The sequence below is a fragment of the Ruditapes philippinarum genome, unplaced genomic scaffold (assembly GCF_026571515.1).
Source record: "Ruditapes philippinarum isolate M1 unplaced genomic scaffold, ASM2657151v2 ctg4399_1_1_1_1, whole genome shotgun sequence".
Classification (NCBI taxonomy): domain Eukaryota; kingdom Metazoa; phylum Mollusca; class Bivalvia; order Venerida; family Veneridae; genus Ruditapes; species Ruditapes philippinarum.
The window spans coordinates 8,643-29,144 of record NW_026862007.1 but is presented as its reverse complement, the minus strand read 5'-3'; the positions used below and the strand labels follow the sequence as shown (position 1 = coordinate 29,144).

Genomic DNA, 20,502 nt, shown 5'->3' with positions numbered 1-20,502 from the left:
AATTTATCATTTCGCTTCTAAATCCATCCTCAAAGCAAACGAATGAACGAAAAAATGTCACAAATCGTGACAAAACTAAAACAATTTCATGTTAGTCATGTACATAGGTGTCTCCCAATATTTAGAAGTGACGTCAAGCCTCGATTTCAATCTACAGTACAGGTGTTTTCCTTTCTATTTATAGGTCGCATACATGTGCATTTGTTTACGTAAGTGTATTGATGGACTGACAGTGAAACATCTCCGCGTAAGCACATTTATTTTCAAAAATTCATTTTTTGTTTTGACTTCTTTTAAATTTGCTAGAGAATTGGGTGGTTTTTGCCCTTTAATACATTTCTTTTTTTAGACCCTTTTAATAGGGGGTTACCCCCCATTATTAAGGTACGAAACTATTTATTTAAGTTATTCTCATCGGGAAAACTAAAATTTGTTTTACATCGTTATTTATGCAATAAAATATCCATATATTAAAAAAAAAAGAAAGATTTTTTACTCTTATCTACAATATAACAGTATTTTTTTTCTTTTTTTCTTTTTTTAATATATGGATATTTTATTGCATAAATGACAAGGTTAAAAACATTTTAGGTCAAATCAATGCCACTAGCACCTTTGATACTGTTAGAGAAATAACTCCGACGCATAGACCTAGCTGTAACCCCGACACTTGATTTTTTTTAATTCGTTTTTCAACAGACAAGCTCATGGTCACTCGATTAGATCTGTAATTTAGGAGCAGGATATACTGTGATGATCTTTTTTTAATAAAATGATATATGATTGTGTCAAATTACCAAAACGGTTGACTCAAAATGTTCTTTTTACTGAAATTCCACAAGGTATGTATTTAGAACAGTCTAGACTACTGGCCACTTACTTGGGAAAATCCGGGAAAGATTTTTGAAAATTTTAAATTGATAAGATACCATTAAAATATAGATATTTAAAACGTATATAACATGTCAATTGGAATAATTGATGCTGATTAATACAGTTAGTTTCTATATAAAATTGAGTGTTGACTATCTACTGTTGTGGGGTAAAAGGACCATGTTATGATTACCTCATTCAGGAGCTTAGAGAGGTACCAGTTTCCATTTCGATGAATAATTTTTGAAGTGTATTGTTTTTGTCTTTGAACCGAACTTAGGTGGGTCAATATTTCATTTTTTTACACGCACAAAGATAGTTATGATATTACAAAAATATGCGATCTGTCCAACCAGTACCCTATTTTACACTGTTGTACAGCGTCCACCGGATATAGCCCCTCAAAACTCCGAAAACGAAAGTAAAACGGTTTACGTCGAGTTCACCCAAGGTAATGTTTCAACTTAATTCTTCATCATAACTTCATCGATTTTTCCAAACTAAACAATTTTGTGAAGCTAAATATGTCAGATTTTAGGGCAGTATTTGCTTTTTTCTGCAAATTGAATACTTTTTGTTAAATCGGCGATAAATTGTGCCGTTTTTGTTGACATTTGCGAACGATGTTGAAATTGACCTGTTAATTGGATCCAAGAGGCATTTGTTGTACCAAAATCCGTATTTAATATACAATATAGACTTCCTTCTACTTGTATTCAAGTGGTCATCCATCAACTGGGGCTGCTTTCATCAAAATTTGCGAAAAACGGTCTTTCCTTGTGTACAGAGTCTAGCAAGAAATACAAATTAAAGTGAACGGAGTGTAGAAGTTTAATGTACAGGGTTTAGTAGAATGTTACGGTGTATAGCAGTCACATATTTTTAATTTTTATAGCCTTTATGAGCTGACAATCATTCGAAGACACAAGATATTGATCGTAAACTTCAATAATTACTTAAATTCATACTAAAAACATGCGTGGGTAAGATTGGTACTGTGTTCATACTGGGATATACGATAAGTTATCGTATATCCCAGGTTCATGTCGTATGGTCGGATCAAGTGTTTTACGCTTATGCATGATTTACCGCCCCCAGTTTGCATCTAATCAAATTCATAGTTTGGAACGCGCATTTGCTCTTTTTAATCTGAACATGTTATGGCCCAGACCCTTTTTTATGGGCCTACAAGTTGAAAAAAAGCTAACTATGTCTTTGCCATTAAAATTGTATTCAATGTTTACGATAAAACATTTGTATACTTTCACGAAGTTGCGTGACTCACTGCATAGTTATACGTGGTCAACTATTATCTTACAGGAAAAGGCCCATGATAATTTTGCAAAAAACAATTGGCCCAACCCTTTTGTTTATTGTGTAATTATGTTGATGTAAAATAATTGATTAATTATATATGCAATGAAATATCATCAAACTTACTGTTCACAATGCATAACTTGAACATGATTTGATATTGTTTAAGACAAATTTTAGAATTCCACTGTAACATGGTAAAGTTCTACCAATCTATAATGATTCAGTCTACTGACTTTTACATTTTTCCACAAAATCACGCATAAAAAGTTGTCTAGCTTAGGACGGAAACGGTTTACTACCATTGATATTCATGCTACGTATAATGTTTCTTATCTAATTTAACATTTTTATCCTTTTTAAAATGATAAAATGTTTACCTTACGATCCCTGCCCCCGGCATCGATTGTCATTACTTCATATGCGTACGTGTATGCTCTGGTACTTAATTTAGTTTATTTTTTGCAAAAAAATATAGCAGTCGTTTACCTACTACACCCCGTACACTTGCTAACAGATTTCCATCTACACCCGTACAAAAAACCGTGCTAGACTCTGTATACTAGGCAATGTCTATTTTCGCAAATTTTGCTAAAAGCAGCTTGATTTGATGGATGACCACTCAAATACAAGTAGAGGGAAGTCTATATTTTTATTTAAATACGGATTTTGATACAACAAATGCCTTTTGGACCTGATTTACAGTAAATATCAACATTGTTCGAAAATATCAACAAAAACGGTACAATTTATCGCCGATTTAACAAAAAAGTATTCAATTTGCAGAAAAAAGAAAATACTGCCCTAAAATCTGACATATTTAGCTTCACAAAATTGTTTAGTTTGGAAAAATCGATGGAGTTATGATGGAGAAATAAGTTGAAACATTACCTTGGGTGAACTCGACGTAAACCTTTTTACTTTCGTTTTCGGAGTTTTGAGGGGCTATATCCGGTGGACGCTGTACAACAGTGTTTTAGTAAGAAATAAGAATCATACGGTATTTGTCAACAGGTATATAAGTATACATGTATTTACAACCCCTTATCTTGGTGACATACGGTATCAATTACCCATATTAATAGAATTCGGCGTGAACGGATTGACAACAGGTGATATACAGGTTTGACTGAAGCTGATAATCAGCGATAATGAAAAGTGAAGTCTGCAGCATAATCTTAATCCCGCTATCACCGGCCTGTACGTGTTGTTTTCCCTCTTCACCGGCCATCTTAACTATTTCTTTTATAATCAGTGATCATAGGCCTACTGGACAAACACGTTTTACTTACTGGAACTTTCGTCAAAATGTATGAACACGTGACACAGTAATGCACTAGTCACTTAATTGGTATCCACGCCCCTCAGACCCGGGATCGGGAATTACATAAATTACAGGGATATTTTGGTTATCAAACCCCGCATTATCCCCCCCACACACACACACACGCTAATAGTCCTAGCTCGCTCTTGGATTTAGACATTTTCCTGCCCATCATTGCGACATAAAATAAATAAATAAAAGAATAAATAAAAGAATACGCATACGCAGACTCAGTAAAGATGAAAAATCAACTTATTTACTCATTTCTCCCTTTTTTCTCCGCTGGTCCTCGGGCTTTATGGACCATTGGTGACTCAAAAAAAGTTTAGGAATTTGATATTTGCTCTTACGTATTAAGGGGAGTTAGTTCTATACAGTGACACATCTTTTTGCGAGAGAGTAATGCGACTTTGACTTGATTATAAACGGGATTATCAAACAAATTTTCAACTTCCAGGCAATGAGTACGAAGTGTTTAGGAGCAGTTGTCTTTGGTGCTGGAATCGCCGGCAAGGTCAGGATACGAGATATATCAGCGTGTGACAGCGGGGTTGTCGGTGCGAAACTGGTAGGCTTCGTATCAAGGTAGGTACCCATAATCTTAAGATTTCGAGTGACATATTTATCGTTCTTTATTTCAAGCTGGGTTACTGATTACTGGGTTACTGAATTAACAGTAACTCAGTTTCAAGAGGGTAATTTGGTTGTTTCGCTGTCAATGCTTATTTAAATGATGGTGTACGTACGCAGCTGGAATGTTCAGAAATAAAATGCTATAAGGGTAAAATAGAAAAGAGGAAAGCCAGGGAAAGATCGTAGTCTAACGTCCAAAATGGGAAAATCTGAAAATGTTTCAGTAAGCCTGTTCAAAGTCCACCTAAATAATCATTATACAATGTACATATAAATACTGGATTTAGAATGTTAGGAAAGATGGCTGGCTTAATATCAAATGATGGACATGTGCATTAGTACTATAGAATTGTAACATAGTGGATTAAATAAGTTTTATGGTACATTAAATTAAATAATTTTAGTTTTTAAGTTTTGCTTTGTTTGTGTGTGTTTTTGCGTGCGTGTACGTGTGTGTGTGTGTGCATGTGCGTGTGTGATTTTGCTTTTAGGTAATAAGCGCTTTAATTATTTATAACAAAATATTCTTTTCACAAATCATTAAATCTCCCGCAGACGACAGCTTGAAATAGATGGCGCTATACAAATTACAGAAGATGAAGCGTTCCAACGACCGGATGTTGATGTTGTTTTAGTATGCACGGAACCAGGTGCCCACGAACCTGTTATAAGGTACTTTGGTCCACTATAATAAACATACCATGATGTTTTGTGTCACATTAGCCGTCCGGTTAGCTCAATAGGTAGAGTGTTGGACTGTGAATCGGGCGACTCGGATTCCATTCCCGGCGCAGTTCACTTTCATTGTGATTGATCATGAAATACTTTCTACTTCCATTCGCACTGTACATCTGCTCTGGCATGTACAGAAATGATCAGTTCCTTGTGAAAGTGGATGTATCTAGTACTGGTAAACTGCTCGACAGCCTGCCTTGGAACGATCGATGCGGTGGCTGAACTGTATTCAGGTGAATTCATTGTGGCTAACTGCCCTGATCCGGAGTGAAAACTACCAACACCACCACCATTTGTGTCACATTTAAACCTGGTAATGGTCATGCATGTAACCATTGTCACTCTAAATATATTGAATGAAATTGTCCATCTTTAAAGGCCCATTATGCCTCAGAAATGCTTTATTTTCATTTACCCAAAAGCATCAACTGCTGGTGGCCTGTAAGTGTTTCCACTTTCCAATAAGTTACTATAATTGGCCAATTACCTGAACCACCTTTTGCTTATGTTGCTTTTTAGCAATTAGTAAATGTTATTCCAAATACAATGTTATTCTTCTTGAAAATATCGCTGAACATTCAATCTGAAAAGCCAGTAAATGTAGTTCATATTTGCTGTTAACTCATTTTCCTTTCTGTTTTCATATGTACAATGTACATATACCTCCAGTGAGATAGCCACCCTGAACAAGTCGTCTGGCCGCAGCGCTCAGATTCAGGAACTGTGCCAAACACGAATATTATATTTCATGTTCCTAAACCTTCATAATCTCTAATATCATTTTATAACGGAAAAATAGAGTGCTTTGTCTTGGTATGCTTCACGAATTCCATATTTATCAAAATATTAACAAGGTGCTATAATTTAGGATATGATATTGTAAGTTCTGTTGATTCAATGGCTGTAGATATGCAGTTATTTTGTGTTGTTCTGTTGGTCGATTTAAATCAGATGTTATATTGTATTTTACTGGTTTTGTTTGTTTGATTCGCATAGGAAAGCACTGGCAAATGGGAAGCATGTCCTCGTGGAGTTTCCCGTATGTAGTTCAGCTTCGGTTACCAGCGAGTTATTATCCGTCGCTACAGAAAAGGGTAACATACATTATAAGTTAATGATATCATTTATCGCAAATAATTTCATTTTTTTTATTCGAATCCCGCAAAGGACCATGGATTCTTTCGTGCAAGGCAGCTATCCAGCTAGCTTACGGAATGTCGGTAGTTCTACTCAGATGCCCACTCGTGCCAGAAATATTGCACGGAGCGGCACCTGAGGTTTTAATCCACTACTAAGGCTGGAAAGTCGCCTAATGACCTCAACTGTGTCGGTGCGATGTTAAACTCAATTCCCTATAAAAAAACATTATTTTATCCTGTTTTATTGATAACTTTACATTCTTTCTGTCGATTGAGCACATTGTTATTCTATTTGTTATGTGGTTGTGTAGAGTTCTCAGGGGGCATGACAGACTAGGAGAGAGAAAAAGTCAGCTGAAATAATTCCCGGTTATGACTTAAATTAATGTTAAAACTGGAACTAAATTCGGCAACTACATGTGTTGATAAAGCCAGATACTAACATACGTTTAATATTCTATTTTTTATTTATTTTCAACGTTTATATATAATTTCAGGCTTGGTACTGCACGAAGAGAACATCGCTCTATTAACGCCAAGTCATCTTTCCATGAAGGAAAGGTTAGAGAAAACAAACTCTACTATTTTGAAGGGAGAACTGCAACTTTCCGGTAAGTCTTGCAGCCAAGCATTTCATGCAAAAATTGATATTTAATTTATAGTAAATATGGTCTATCAGATGAAACAGTTATTCAGCATAAGTTCTTCAATCAAATTTAAATTTTGTTATTATTTTCATCCTTTTTGTTTTTGTCTTTTCAATTTTGTAAAGATTGTTATTATGTCGTAGAACAGATTGATATGAATGACAAAGCTAGAGTTTCTATTTCGTCATTTAAACACGACGTCATTAAAATGATGGCGCATCAATATTCATATCGAAATTCAATCCATATTTGTATTTTTATCTTAAAACAGCAAACTACAACGGTTGGGTTGAAGATTTTCAGAAGTCAGGTGGACCGTTTTGTGTAAATGTGTCCCTGATACAAACTTTTTATGACCTGCTTGGCAATGACCTTCAAGCAACAGGAGGTCAACTAGAGATAAACGAGGCTGGCTTCACAGCCACGGCCACACTGACGTGTTCAAAATGCAGGTGAGACTGGCAACAATATGTAGATACAGTCTTTTAACCAAAATATTTCATTACTTGTTAAATATTTAAAACTTATATTTCATCATTCATTAATGGACATTCGGTTGAAATCATAAAAAACACATAGTAGCTAGTACGTACTTTTAATTTAATTCTATCATCATTCAAAACCATAAAACTTTTTGAACAGCAGATAAATATTTAATTTGTAAATTATCATGATGAGTGCGTGGCAAAAACGCCCTTAGGTTATAGCTGTTTTTGTTTTGTTTTGTTTTGTTTTATATCATAATTGTAGACGCTTAATTTATATGCAGAGATCTGACCATAACTTTACGAAGAAGTAAAGAACGACAACCTCGGAATAAAAAAATGACGTTTACTTTAGAAGATGGAACTATTATAGATGATACTCCAGGAGTTACTCCCCCTCCTGCAGAAGGTGTCCCACAACCATCAAAGAAACCGGGTATTAAGATTTCTTTGTTGCAGTTTTACGATTTTACATTCAAATTTTATTACGATTAAACATTTTGATTTGCAAACAAAGCCAAAGCGGATATGACAATAGTCTGTTGTGAACACCTATGAAATAGCTTACATGTATGTAAATACATGTCATTTTGTTGTTAATATCTTAAATGAATTTGCCTATACATACTTCGATCTGGAGAAAGCCATAAATCTTTTTTAGTGAAAATATAACAAAAACTATATTCTGACTAAAATTAGCGAACAGAGCAGACCACTGCACTGATCGCATGAAAAGAAGTTGTTGTCTTTAGTAGGCTAAGGGTTACTAAATAATTTGAGCTTATTTCAGCAATTTGGTTTATACTGTCTTTACCATAGAAAGGATGGCATTCATGCCAAATGAATATAAGCCTGGTTTAAAATGAAGGCCCCTTTTATATTACAGAAAATAATAATAATGCAGAGGTATTATGAACACCTCAACATAATTTGCAGTTATTGTGCAAAGACATGACAGTTTACATCTTACCTTTGAATAATGAGCAAAAAACATTATTTTGAAAAAATATTCTGACCCATTGTCTCCAAGTGCTTAAAATTATTTTATTGTTTTTTCCAGGGTTATTTATGCAAGATTTTCTGCAGTTTGTTGACAAGGTAAAAGGAGTTAAGGACTCGGGTGCAAACACAGCTAGAACATTGCATTGTATCCAGGTAGCCGAGAATATACATAGATTTATGGGACTAGAATTACAAAAACTCTGAAAAAATGATTATGCTATCTAATAAAATTAACAGTCATGACGAAAGTGTTGTATTTGTATAGTTGATACTTATACCCAGTTCTATATGTTCATCATAAATCAAAATTTCATTGTATAAATTCATGTAAAAGGCTGCGATTTCGCTCTTTCAAAGTGATATGCACTGGAAAGGAGTTTGTTTTTCAAGTACACTGGGAAAAAATATTTTATTTATTGATATCAAGTATCAGCAATAATAATCTCCGAGTGAATCCAGTACATATAAAGTGCATTATTATGTGTTTAACAACGTTTTGATATTTAACAAATTTTCAGAAAAAAGTCCAACTTCACTTTGATCGGCATAAATTTATCACTATTCACAACTAGTTATGTGTATCTCCGATATGTCACAAGCAACCGATAAGCCTTGTCCATATACAGGGCATTAACTACATGAACTATAATATTGCACTATCAAATTTCTACCATAAGTTGTCAAAAGTCTACAATGTATAAATTTGACCGAACATGCCCTTTCCAACAAAGTCACGTGACCTCTGCTTCCGCTTCCGTCCATTTTCCCGCTAAAATTGATATTCTCTTTTTCAAAGAAAAATAGATAGTTGTTGCAACTGATAAAAGTGTAATAAACACACCAAATGCAATATTGAAGCTCTCCATTAGTAACAGTCTAGGTCGCTCCCTTTCATTGCAAGTGAAACCCCCAGTCCGCAATTCCTTGCTGCAGTATGACAGTCCTACAGCTGAGAAGCTCACGTGGAGAATTCCAAATATCACGTCTGCGATTATACATGTGAAAATTGCCTTAACCTTTGAAAAGAAAAGACGTATGTTATAAATTATCATGATTCGAAAAAGTGATTTATAGTTGCAATTCATTTTTAACCGAAAGTAAAACTCTTTAGCGAAAATCTTTTATTGTTATGATACACTGGAACATACGTTATAGTACATCCCAGGATACAGTAATGTACGAGTACGCTAAAGTTGGGTTTAACCACATTAAAGTTTGTTATTGTTAAGTAGATGTATATTGCAGGAAGCTTACAGCAGTATTAATATGAACGTTTACTGGTATATAGACATTTGCATATCTTTTAACATTTTGGTTACTTATCTTCTTGAAAAGTGTTCATGTAAATTACCATCACTTACTTTTCTTGTTGGTCTGGACTGGTTGTCATTGTTGTGGTCTTTTACTATCTTCATACCTAGCTCATATATAACAAACGTCTGAAAAGAAATACATATCGTATTTATATTAGTTAGTAAGTGTATTATGGAAGTATTTGATATATTTGAAAATAACTGCCGATCTTTTTTTTTACAATATTACATGGAATCAGTGTCGATTACACTTGTGGATCTAAGATGTGTAAGTGCTGGTAGTTTTCACCCGGGTCACGGCAGTAAGACAGCACAGTTCAGACATCGCATCGTTCCTGGGCAGGTTGCTAAGCAGTTAACCAGTCCTAGTTACCTTCATTTTTTCGCAAGTAACTGATTACTTCTGTACATGCAAGGGCAGAGGTACAGTGCGAATGACCGTAATAAGGATTAAGAAGTGTACCCCAGCTATCTTACTTATGAAGCAGGTACCCGCTAATGCCTAAAACCGAACAGAACAAGAAGTGTTTTCGCGAGTCTCTCAATGACCTTACGAGCAGAACATTACAGAATGTCCAAAGTGGATTTTGGTTTACTTATTTTGTATATATACAGATATGATTTATTCAGTACACTGAAATTGGTTAGTATATCACAGTTAGACACCATTCCTCGCTTGTTGCCGACGACGAACTAAAGTCGAAACCTCGAGTTTGCAGCAAATACTTTCAAACTATATTTAGTGTATACATGAAATTTTAAATTTTATAATGAAATATAAACAAATACTCACTAGGATACCTGTCCAAACCCCTGAAGCAGATATGAAAGGAAGTGTCAGCACAGGAGAGGCATACCACAGAGTAAACATTCCGGCACATGTGCATGCTATAGCCAATAGTCCATATACCCTTGAAACAGCTTTTGTCAAAAACAGTATGTCTTCAATTTTAGGCTTTCCTTCTGTAATGAAGTCATTTTAAAAGATATTTAACTTGTTATTTAAAATGGATTTGACAAAAATTCGGCAAGTTCTTCGTAAGTACAAACGAATATCATCAACCGGATAAAGAAAAACAGAAATGGGAAGTTATTTGGAAATACAATGTACATGCACACACATTTTTTAATTAAATAACGATGTATCTTTGTGATCTACTCATTTTAACGGAGGTTTTGTTCATGTCTATAACAATAAACTGTTCTATCAAAGGAATATACATCCCCCTTTATTTTTTTCCTCATATGGAATTAAAAATCTGATAAATATATAAAACTTACCCATGTTAATGTCCATAAGCACTATCACACTTAGTAACTCTAGTGAAAAATTTGAAAACTTCAGTTGTTCGTAACTTAAAATTTCTGATGTCGCCCCCTTAGGCAAACGGCAGTCAAAATTTACTTATCGTTATAAAATCAAAACCTATATTTTGACAGGTATTTATTCTTAAAATGATCAATTTTAGTTTGTTTTTTTATTGTCAGAATTGCAACATTTTAACGATATTGGTAAAATGATTTTACCATTTTGTGACTCCTTAATTACATTCGCAGCCCAGTGTGACTTGAAATAAAAATTACATGACTGTAAAATATCAAAGATACTAATTGGTCGATGTGTGTATATTTTGATTAGCCTTTCATTGACAACCGTGTAAATTTTTTATCAAAATCAGTTGATATTTAGTAAAATGTTTTTGCAATATTTTTGTGGTATTTCGTATCAATATCGCTTCCAGTGTTTGGGCATGGCATGACATTCTTGATTTTTGATAAAATAAACATGTTCATTAAAATGGCGTTTTTTTTTAAATAAAATGTGTTTGCCATTTTCAGCTACGTTTTGATCAATTGTTCTACAATGAAAGTGTCCATATCTCAAAAATATTTTTCCCATCCTTAGAAAGAAGTGTAGATGCTTCAGAAATGAATTTTTGTCTTCTTTTTTAATTTTAAACATTAGATTTATAACGTTTAAATAATAGAAAGCATGTTTTTATATGGTTATCAACTGAAAGAAATAGGCTGAATGTGGAATTATTTGTTTTGGAAATAGCATAATGTAAACAAAGTAGTATTTTGACCTTCATACAAAATACTTAATCACTGTGCCAAATGACAACATCGACGAAAAAGATGGTTCAAGTTACGAGTATTTGCAATCGGTATCCTTTTAGAAACTAAAACAGGGCTGTCAAATAAAAAATAGAAAAAAGCTTTTGAGAAATAAAAATAATGCATTTCTTTGGCAAAATGGGCCTTCAAATTTTCATTTTTGTAAATATCTTAACCAGAGCGCAAACACACTCTGCCGTGAATTAAAGCAGTGTGGTATTCACAAGAAGAAGAAACGTACGTAGTCTACACTATAAAACTGAATTCAGTTAAGTTACATACCCCTTTCTGATTAAAGATCAGTACGTTTATAAATGAATTCGGTGAGCATTATATCTGTTATAACGTACGTTTAACGGGCATAAATACCCTGATTACCACACAATTCAACAAAGGGAATTAGTGCACAAATTAGTGGTACTTCCGAAGAAAACAAGATTTCAAGCGCAAAAAATCCAGTTCTTTATATAAGTTTACCTCAAAAAGAAATGAAAAAGACTTTCATATCTTATTGTTACAATCTTTGTTATCTACAATTTGAATGAGATAAATTAGGGTCATGTAGGAATATCAACAGACTCTTAAGCTACGTCGCATCGCAGCACAAACTCCTCACAGCGGTTACGTCACGCTTTGCTACTTTAACTGTACAGATCAGGGGAAGTAACCGCTGCGAGGAGTTTGATCGCAGTAGTCACAAAATGTAAAACGAAAAGAGAAACAAAAAACGAAAATACTGATGACTTTGTTAATTTGTTATTCAAGTTTGCGCTGCAATAAACACAGATGTCTCATTAAGCGAGATCGGCAGTTCACATTGGGTTGGGAAGAGCTGGTAAACTACATGTGAATATTATCAAATTTACATAACGATTCTGTGCTCATCACTACATTTCGAAACGTTGCGGGTACGCTGGCACATAATCTCATTAAAACGCGCACATGTATACTTTTATTTCGGGCCTGGTAGTTCGTTGTTAACACATTTAATGGGTGCTTCTTCGAATGGAAATATTCTTGTTAAAGATAATAAATGAAAAGTACACAGTATTCAAGCAGAGCATTAATTTTATTCATTTCTACTTTAACAACAAAACGAGTAAGGTTCAACCTTTACAAATTTAAAATAATGGTTTCAGAAATTGAACTACCCATCTACAATGTATATCCTGGTAATATGAAACATCACCATATTTTAAATCATTTGAACATTTGAAGTTTATCAATATTTATATCAATCCATGTACTTTCTAGCCAATATTGCAATTTAGCTAGTCTTTTTCAAAGAAAAAATGCCGACCTATTGCTACATGGTGCCAGGTCCCGTTGTCGTTGCAGTTGTCATTTCTTATATATTAATTCACTGTCTTCACATACTTGGAAACAACAACCCATTTGGACAAGACCTTCAAGTACGTCAGCTTTAACATGAATTCGACTCATATATCATATATGGCCTTCACCTTCAGCGTTTATTTTTTATTACGCTTGATTTTAGCTATTATTAGCATTTATAACCAGGTTGTCTTCACATTTGGACACTACAATCATTAAGACAAGATCTTTAAGTAGACAGATTTATAATGACCTTTACTTTTAAATGACATTGTCATTAAAGGCCAACTTATTAAATGACCTTGACCTCAAGATCAAATTATTGTAATTTTCTGTTTTATATATATTATAATTAGCTATAACTTTGTGAGGATGAGTGAACTGTCTTCATGCTAAGGCACATCAATTTTGTGGACAAGACTAAAACCGGATTACCGGCGCCAGTTATGACACAGAGTGCTTTAGTGATAGTAGAAATAAAAAAAAATACTGATCAATACAGGTAGGTCATACATTTGGCAGGTTTATTTATATATTGAAAAGGAGAAAATATTCATTGCTATAGACCTTGTTCCATTGACTAAAGAGACGAAACTGTCAGGTAATTTTGGACTTGTTTCTCCATTTTACCAAAATATCTTGAACGGTTAAAAAATGACAGAGCTCTTCGGAAAAATCCGTGAAAATGATTGATTTTCTGTCATTCAAAACATCCAAGTTTTGAACTAAATGATGGGATTGTTATGCACATCAGCATGCAAAATAGGGTCACGAATTCTAAAAAATCAACTCAATGCGTCTTGTAGTCGTCTAAAACTAACCCGGTCGAAGTGAAGATGCTTAGACAGAAATGCGGTTGATTGCAGGAGTGGCTAACATTCTGACAGAAATTCAAGAACATTATTTTTATTGATTTCTTTATATGTAAGCGTACTTGTTTCCAACAGATGAGACATTAAAAACATTTGCAATAATGTTTCAATATAAACAGGAAGTATCTTTTAAACAGATACTCGGCCGATGTAAAACTTATTAACATGCAAAAGTATATTATTTCTAAGTTTTCAATAGAAAAAGAAATGTTAGCAATACTTGCATAATAATGATATGATAATTATTTCTTGTAACTGTAAAGAAAATACCCATGTATAACACCAAACGTTCGAAACGAATTGAATAGTGTTTAGATAAATTATCAAAGTATCTTACTAACCTTCAAACACAAAATAGATACTAACGTTACAAATAGTAGTAGCAACGTACAAATATTTCCGTTTTACAAATGACTTAGAAGTCTTATAATGAATCTATATTGAGTAAAGTTTTAATATTTTCTTCTTCTTCATTTTCTACTTGAATAGGCCCCAAAGGTCTGCAAACCTATATATTCCTGCGGAGGTTATAGTATATTTAAATCAATCACTATATTTTGTCGCGTTAAAATTTGGACGTGGGATCATCATATACTTCAAACTCCTCACAGTGATTGGCAAGCGTCACTGCGTAGGATTTTATAGATAATTACAATACATTCTTATTTGATGAAAACTTACTTTATTCAACAATGCTTACAATTTACATACTAGGTAATGAAACAACATGACCATAAGCCTAAGATTTCTACTGGAAGCTATCATCTTACAATATCAGCATCTATCAGTTGTGGATATTTATGAATTTATTAATCAATAATAAGATAATTACACATTTTAAATGTGACCTCAATGGGAAATTTATCTATCGCTGATTAGCTGATCTGTAAGACACCTACCAACTTGACCGGCAGGCGGCGGTATGTCAATTTAGACATAAAGGCCAAGGAAGTCTTGTATCTTATCACTAGGATTTTTACAGCTATTTTCTGAAGAAAAAAAAAAGAATTAAAAAAAAAATAAAATAAAAAATAAATAAAATGTCTCTTTGCATGCATTGTATATGTTTTGCGTTAGATTATGGTAAGATGGGTAGATGGATATCTCTTTTGATAGGGAATTTCTCGAGAAGATCGTTAAATGACGACACACGGATGAAGGTTTGCGTGACTGCATTATCGCCATTTTTCTCAGCCTGATTCATACTTTTGTAACGATCAAATTCAGCAGGCAAATACATGTATGTAGTCTTAGCAGTGTGTTTTGTGTGCTGCTCAAGTTTAATCTATTTTTTCTTGCAGCCCATCACATTACCTTTTTTTCAAGTAGAATAAGTCGAATATAAAAATTAAATGTGTATTGTCCATATGGTCTTGTGATGATAATTTGGTCTTAGCGATACTTGGGAAAGTTCAATAAAGGTAAGTCTGCATATTATTTGAAATGAAAATGTTAACAACTTTATATAGTTTAATTTTAAAAAAATGTGTACCATCGTAAAGATACTCACTTGGTAAATCAACGTCACAGTAACTTTTAATTATTTTCATTTATGTTTGAACCCTTCGCCATGTTACTATGTTATTGTTGTTTTTCTACTTTTTCACTTTGTCTGTCTTTTGTATGATTATTTTTTGGTTCTTATAAATTTCTACTTCTATTTTATTTCAATTTTGTTCCACATTTTATAAAGAAACTAACTAATCAAATTATTAATTTCTTACATTTCTGATAATGCTATTTTCCTGATGTTTGACGTTTTCTCCAAACTTAACAAAACTGCATATCAGCCTGTGTACAAAAATAGTCTATCTCATGCATTTGTAACTATTTGAAACAAAACTGGTCAAATAAGAAAACGATACATAAAACACTCGAATTTAATGGTACCTAACTATGATACGAGCATCTAAATGCTGGAAACAACACAGACACGGAGTGCTGCCTAATGCGCTATAAAGGCACATAAAATATGACGTTTTACTTTGTGTTTCATTTATTAGGCTTCAGTCTGCTTTACCTACTTTTTCGCATTGTTATTAATTTTTATGTAAACATAGGCTCAGGACAGTACTTCGGCAAAAATGTCCCCAGGATGATATGTGAAACATATCTCCAATATTTAATGCATATAAAACGTTTTTGAAACGTTCATGTTTTGCAAAATTAAAATAATTCTGTTATATACATAGAATGAAAAGTAGAAAAAACTTTAAACTCAAAATTTTCCAAGAAGTTATATATTATCCTTTTAAAATTTCATAGCGGACTTAAAAAGACGTAAACTGATAACCCGCTTGGTTTGCATTACTATTGTTGTATATAAACCAATTCAAGACATATCTGTGAAAATTAGCCTCCTTATCAATAACATAAGGCAATGGCATATTTTTTAAGTCTGCCCTTTAATAAAAGGGCGGACAACTCTTTGTCCCTTTCTCGTAAGACAAGGGGAATCTTGTGATGCGTGTATGTGGTAGCACGGTCACTTTATTTTAAACATGTCCTCAATGCATGTATGTGGTCGCATGGTCGAAAATCTCTAATATAATGACAACATTAACAAAGGCGTCTTGGTCCAGGTTTTAAAATCCTAATTAGAAGAAAGAAAATATTATAAGGAGTTAAGAAATAAAATCTTATTTAGGAGCTTCAAAAGTCTAAAAACAGACTAATTTTTTTTTTAAACTTCTTACATGGGAAGCATGAACCCTTAAGCCATTTGAAATGTTTTCAGGAGATGCACTCTAACCTTTTCTTTTTAAACGCAACAGTAATCTCCCATTTGAACCCTCATACCATTTGTAATGTGATCAGGGCAGATCACTCTAACGACTCGATTTGTAGGGCAACAGTAACCTCCCTTTTGTAACCTCACGCCATTTGCAATATTGTCAGGGGAGGTCACTCTAATCGTCTCTTTCTTTGAGCGCAATAGTTACCTGCCTTTAAACCCTCACGCCATTTACAATGTTAACAGGGGGCGTCACTTTAATCGACACTCTTTACTGCAACAGTTAACTCTCTTTGAACCCTCACTACACTTGCAATGTTTTCAGGTGAGGTCATTCTAACCGACTCGATTTGTAGGGCAACAGAAACCTCCCTTTTGAACCCTCGCGCCATTTGCAATGTTATCAGGGGAGGTCACTCTAATCGACTTGACTTGTATGCATACTAATCGACTCTTTGTTGAGCGCAGCAGTTACCTCCCTTTGAACCCTCACGCCATTTGCAATGTTATCAGGGAAGGTCACTCTAACCGGCTCTTTCTTTGAGTGCAATAGTTACCTCCCTTTGAACCCTCACGCCATTTGCAATGTAAACAGGGGGGCGTCACTCTAATCGACTCTTTTTAGTGCAACAGTTACTTCCCTTTGAACTCTCACACCATTTGCAATGTTTTCTGGGGAGGTCAATCTAACTGACACCTTTTTAACACAACAGTCACCTTCTTTTTAGAACCCTTACGCCATTTGCAATGTTATTAGGGAGGTCATTCTAATCGACTCTTTTTAAAGCAACAGTCACTGTTTTTTTCAACTCTTCGCTTTTTGCAGTATTATCAGGAGGGTCACTCAAACCGACTCAATTTATAGCGCAACAGTTACCTCCCTGTAGAAGCCTTTCCCATTGGGGAAGTCTTTCTAACCGACTCTTTTTTTAAGCACAACAGTGACCTCCCTTTTGAACCCTTACGCCATTTGCAATGTCTTCAGGGGAGGTCACTCTAACTCACTCTTTTTTAGCGCAACAGTCACCTCCCTTTTGAACCCTTACGCCCTTAGCAATGTTTTCAGGGGAGGTCAGTCGATTTGTAGCGTAACAGTCACATCCCTGTGGAACCCTGTGCAATAATATCAAGGGAAGTCACTGTAACTGACTTTATTTGAGCGCAACAGTAGCCTCCTTATTCAATGCTTACACCATTTGCAACGTTTTCTGGGGAGGTCACTCTAACCTACTCGATTAATAGGACAACAGTGTAACGTGTCCGAGCTTCTGTTTTACAATTTAGGTAGCGTTTGAACTATGCAAAATTATAGCTATGGCTATAATAATATATATAATTTTTCTCAGGCTACTTTGCCTTATGGTTAGTAATAAATGATTCTCAAATGATTTAAAGAACAGTAAATCAATGGGAATTAATAAAGATACCATGATTTCAAAATAGCTAAAACAGTTTACTTTATCAAGTCAACGTCTTCTATTTAAAACACAACCAATGGGAAATACTATGTCACTCTTATGGTTAGCTTTCTATAAATGTTTCCTAGTAATTTTACACATCAACCTATAAGATCTACTATACATACATTCTATATGTTCAGCCTTTCATTAATCTCATCAGCGACCCGTACAACTAAAATATAACTAAGATTAAACCCTGAACACAAAGCGCAATGCTTTAATATTAAGATTTCAGAACGCAATGCTCTAAATATCTGAGTCAATCTTATTATGTTGTATTTACGGCACAAAGTCCCGAGTATTTGATTAATTAGCTGATAATTAATACTAATTTATTTCTCTGACCTTCCTAGACGATGTCTCAGCTGCAACAGCTCAAGTCTGTCTGTGTCTCTGCTTTTAAATTAATGCAAGAACCACGTGATCTCTGATAACCAATAAAATCAATCTACATACCTTACTCTATTCTTGCTCCAAGAGCGTCTAAAGGTTTAATGATCATCTTGCTTGACAAGTGTCTAAAAATCTATTACTTATAAACAATATTCATATTTATATTAGCTTCTTTAAATAACTAATTCTAAAGTCTTTAAGAGACCTAAAAACATAAACAAATCACAATATATCAAGCGAATACTATTTACTAACGTTGCGTATACGTTTATTCTCAACCATACAAATAGAAATTCTAAAACAAAGGGAAATAACTCTGTTAATTAATATAGGTATCAGGCTATTTTTCGTCACATTACCCACGCCTCCGGACTCATGCGTCCCGCATGGTTTTTCATTTTTTTTTAAACACAAATAAAACGAAACCAACATTTACTTCTATTTATAGGCAAATATTAATTTTTCATAACATCTTTCAGAATGACCAATGAAATTCACCGATTTCAATTTGTAATTTTAAAATATCCAATGAAAATTCTTCTTAATAAATCAAAATTCAAAACACGAAAGCCATTATTCATCGAACACGACTTCCGTAATGCTTCTTACGTTTATTCCGCTGATTTTGAACCTACATGTATATTAAGTTTATTTGCAACCCTTATATATCACTTACACTGTCATACACTTGCATAAACATGTAAAAATCAATCTAAAAAAACGATGCATAAGTATAATATAATATTTTATCAGTGTTTTACAACACTTTAAAGTTTTGAGAAAAAATGCATTTATTGGTTTAAGCTTACAGATAAGATAAACTGCGTGCTGCGTTATTGCAATTAACCGGGAGAGGACAAGAAAATTCGAACATTTTCTTTTTACAAATTTAGTGGTGGGATTTATAATTTTTGCAAATCAACGCACAAAAACGTTGAAGTATCGATATTTTAGTTCTGAACGAGTCAGCAAGATATTGTGAAACATGCTTAGACATAGAACATTAAAATGTTTTAACATTTAAGATTTAGCAAGAAAAGAGTATATATACCAAGTGTTTAAAGTTGAAAGATTTACAATAAAGAACAACCTGTGATATTATAAATATCATACTTAAAATTGTTTATTCCGCGTTATCTATTGTAAAAGGTCGATAGACTACAATACTTTTTTTTTTACTTACTCCTCTTTTAGTTATTCCTTTTCTAATATAATATTCTGTTTAAACGGATAATTTTTCAGCTAATTTTAACTAGTTATTGGAAAATAAGATTCGATAGTACACAGTCTTGCGTGTTAATAACAACAGTGTCAATAGACTCCGGTACACATATTTCGATGCGGCTACGGCTAACAGTTTCAGAAGGTGTCCTATTAGCTAACATGGGAGCAGTTTTCTGCTCATTCTGAGACTCGGGGTTGATAGTCTCTGATTTCATCTTTTTTGGACCGGAGGCTGCAGTGCATCACTCACTTGCTGCAGTTGACCAAGAGAAGGACGTTTATAATCCCGAACTGCAGTTCAACATAGCTAAGGATACAACGTTGGTATGACAGAAACATTCAGAAACTGATAGCGATATGTGTTTTAAATCCGTTAAAAAGAGTACAAATAAGAGACTTACATGCAAATCCCTGTGCATAAAACTAGTCTGTAAGCACCATATGTTCTGATTTTGTCACGTGGTCTAAGTCAGATAGAACATCTCGTGATACAGACACTCGCTAACACTCGATCGTGTATATATCATATAGACAACCCCACTTGTTTTCTATCCTATACATATCTAACAAACAAATGACCGTATGCATGTGTAGTATTGTACCCAGGTATAGTACATGTATTGAAACAATGCGTGAAAAACTTGGATGTCTCGGTTGATCGGCCCTCGTACATATAAAGAACTTTAGCCTGAAATTTACAAAATAATTCAAATAAAAATTAATGTACACAACAAAGAATAAAATCGCGCTGAGACGTTTTATTAGTAGATTTTAGCTTATCAGAACGAAAAAAAATGTTGGGGAATGAAGAAAAAAAGGTTCGACATTATCGAATATCGGATTGAATATATATGATTGTATTTTTTTACAACTTTAAGGAGAAAACAAATAGTTGTTAAGT

General features: G+C 33.9%; 2 protein-coding genes across 4 annotated transcripts; one reads left to right on the top strand and one right to left on the bottom strand.

The window, feature by feature from the left end:
* Window positions 1–79: 79 nt before the first annotated feature.
* LOC132717632 (biliverdin reductase A-like) lies at window positions 80–8,393 on the top strand. 2 transcript variants are annotated; one of them, XM_060701146.1, is made up of 8 exons: window positions 80–247; window positions 3,969–4,096; window positions 4,700–4,816; window positions 5,876–5,973; window positions 6,516–6,629; window positions 6,937–7,117; window positions 7,435–7,586; window positions 8,211–8,393. In XM_060701146.1, exons 1-8 carry the CDS (start codon window positions 194–196, stop codon window positions 8,354–8,356), a joined length of 990 nt encoding a protein of 329 aa, XP_060557129.1. In that variant the 5' UTR covers window positions 80–193; the 3' UTR covers window positions 8,357–8,393. The 2 variants fall into 2 exon arrangements, with proteins under 2 accessions (XP_060557129.1, XP_060557130.1); XM_060701147.1 differs by lacking the exon at window positions 4,700–4,816.
* Window positions 8,394–8,401: 8 nt separating this feature from the next.
* Window positions 8,402–20,257, bottom strand: LOC132717634 (uncharacterized). Of its 2 annotated transcripts, none has more exons than XM_060701148.1 (4): window positions 10,747–12,082; window positions 10,259–10,428; window positions 9,514–9,591; window positions 8,402–9,168 (listed from the first exon to the last, which is right to left on the bottom strand). In XM_060701148.1, exons 1-4 carry the CDS (start codon window positions 10,760–10,762, stop codon window positions 8,884–8,886), a joined length of 549 nt encoding a protein of 182 aa, XP_060557131.1. In that variant the 5' UTR covers window positions 10,763–12,082; the 3' UTR covers window positions 8,402–8,883. The 2 variants fall into 2 exon arrangements, with proteins under 2 accessions (XP_060557131.1, XP_060557132.1); XM_060701149.1 differs by lacking the exon at window positions 10,747–12,082 and adding an exon at window positions 20,003–20,257 and having other exon boundaries at window positions 8,405–9,168.
* Window positions 20,258–20,502: the final 245 nt, after the last annotated feature.

Bases quoted from the DNA above. Each gene is read 5' to 3' on its own strand.
- LOC132717632 (XM_060701146.1), top strand. From the start codon at position 194: ATGTGCATTTGTTTACGTAAGTGTATTGATGGACTGACAGTGAAACAT. The intron at 4,097-4,699 runs GTAGGTACCCAT...AATCTCCCGCAG, and splicing joins CTGGTAGGCTTCGTATCAAG to ACGACAGCTTGAAATAGATG. The intron at 6,630-6,936 runs GTAAGTCTTGCA...ATCTTAAAACAG, and splicing joins GGGAGAACTGCAACTTTCCG to CAAACTACAACGGTTGGGTT.
- LOC132717634 (XM_060701148.1), bottom strand. The intron at 9,592-10,258 runs GTGAGTATTTGT...ATTTCTTTTCAG, and splicing joins GGGTTTGGACAGGTATCCTA to ACGTTTGTTATATATGAGCT. The intron at 9,169-9,513 runs GTAAGTGATGGT...TTCTTTTCAAAG, and splicing joins AGTCCAGACCAACAAGAAAA to GTTAAGGCAATTTTCACATG.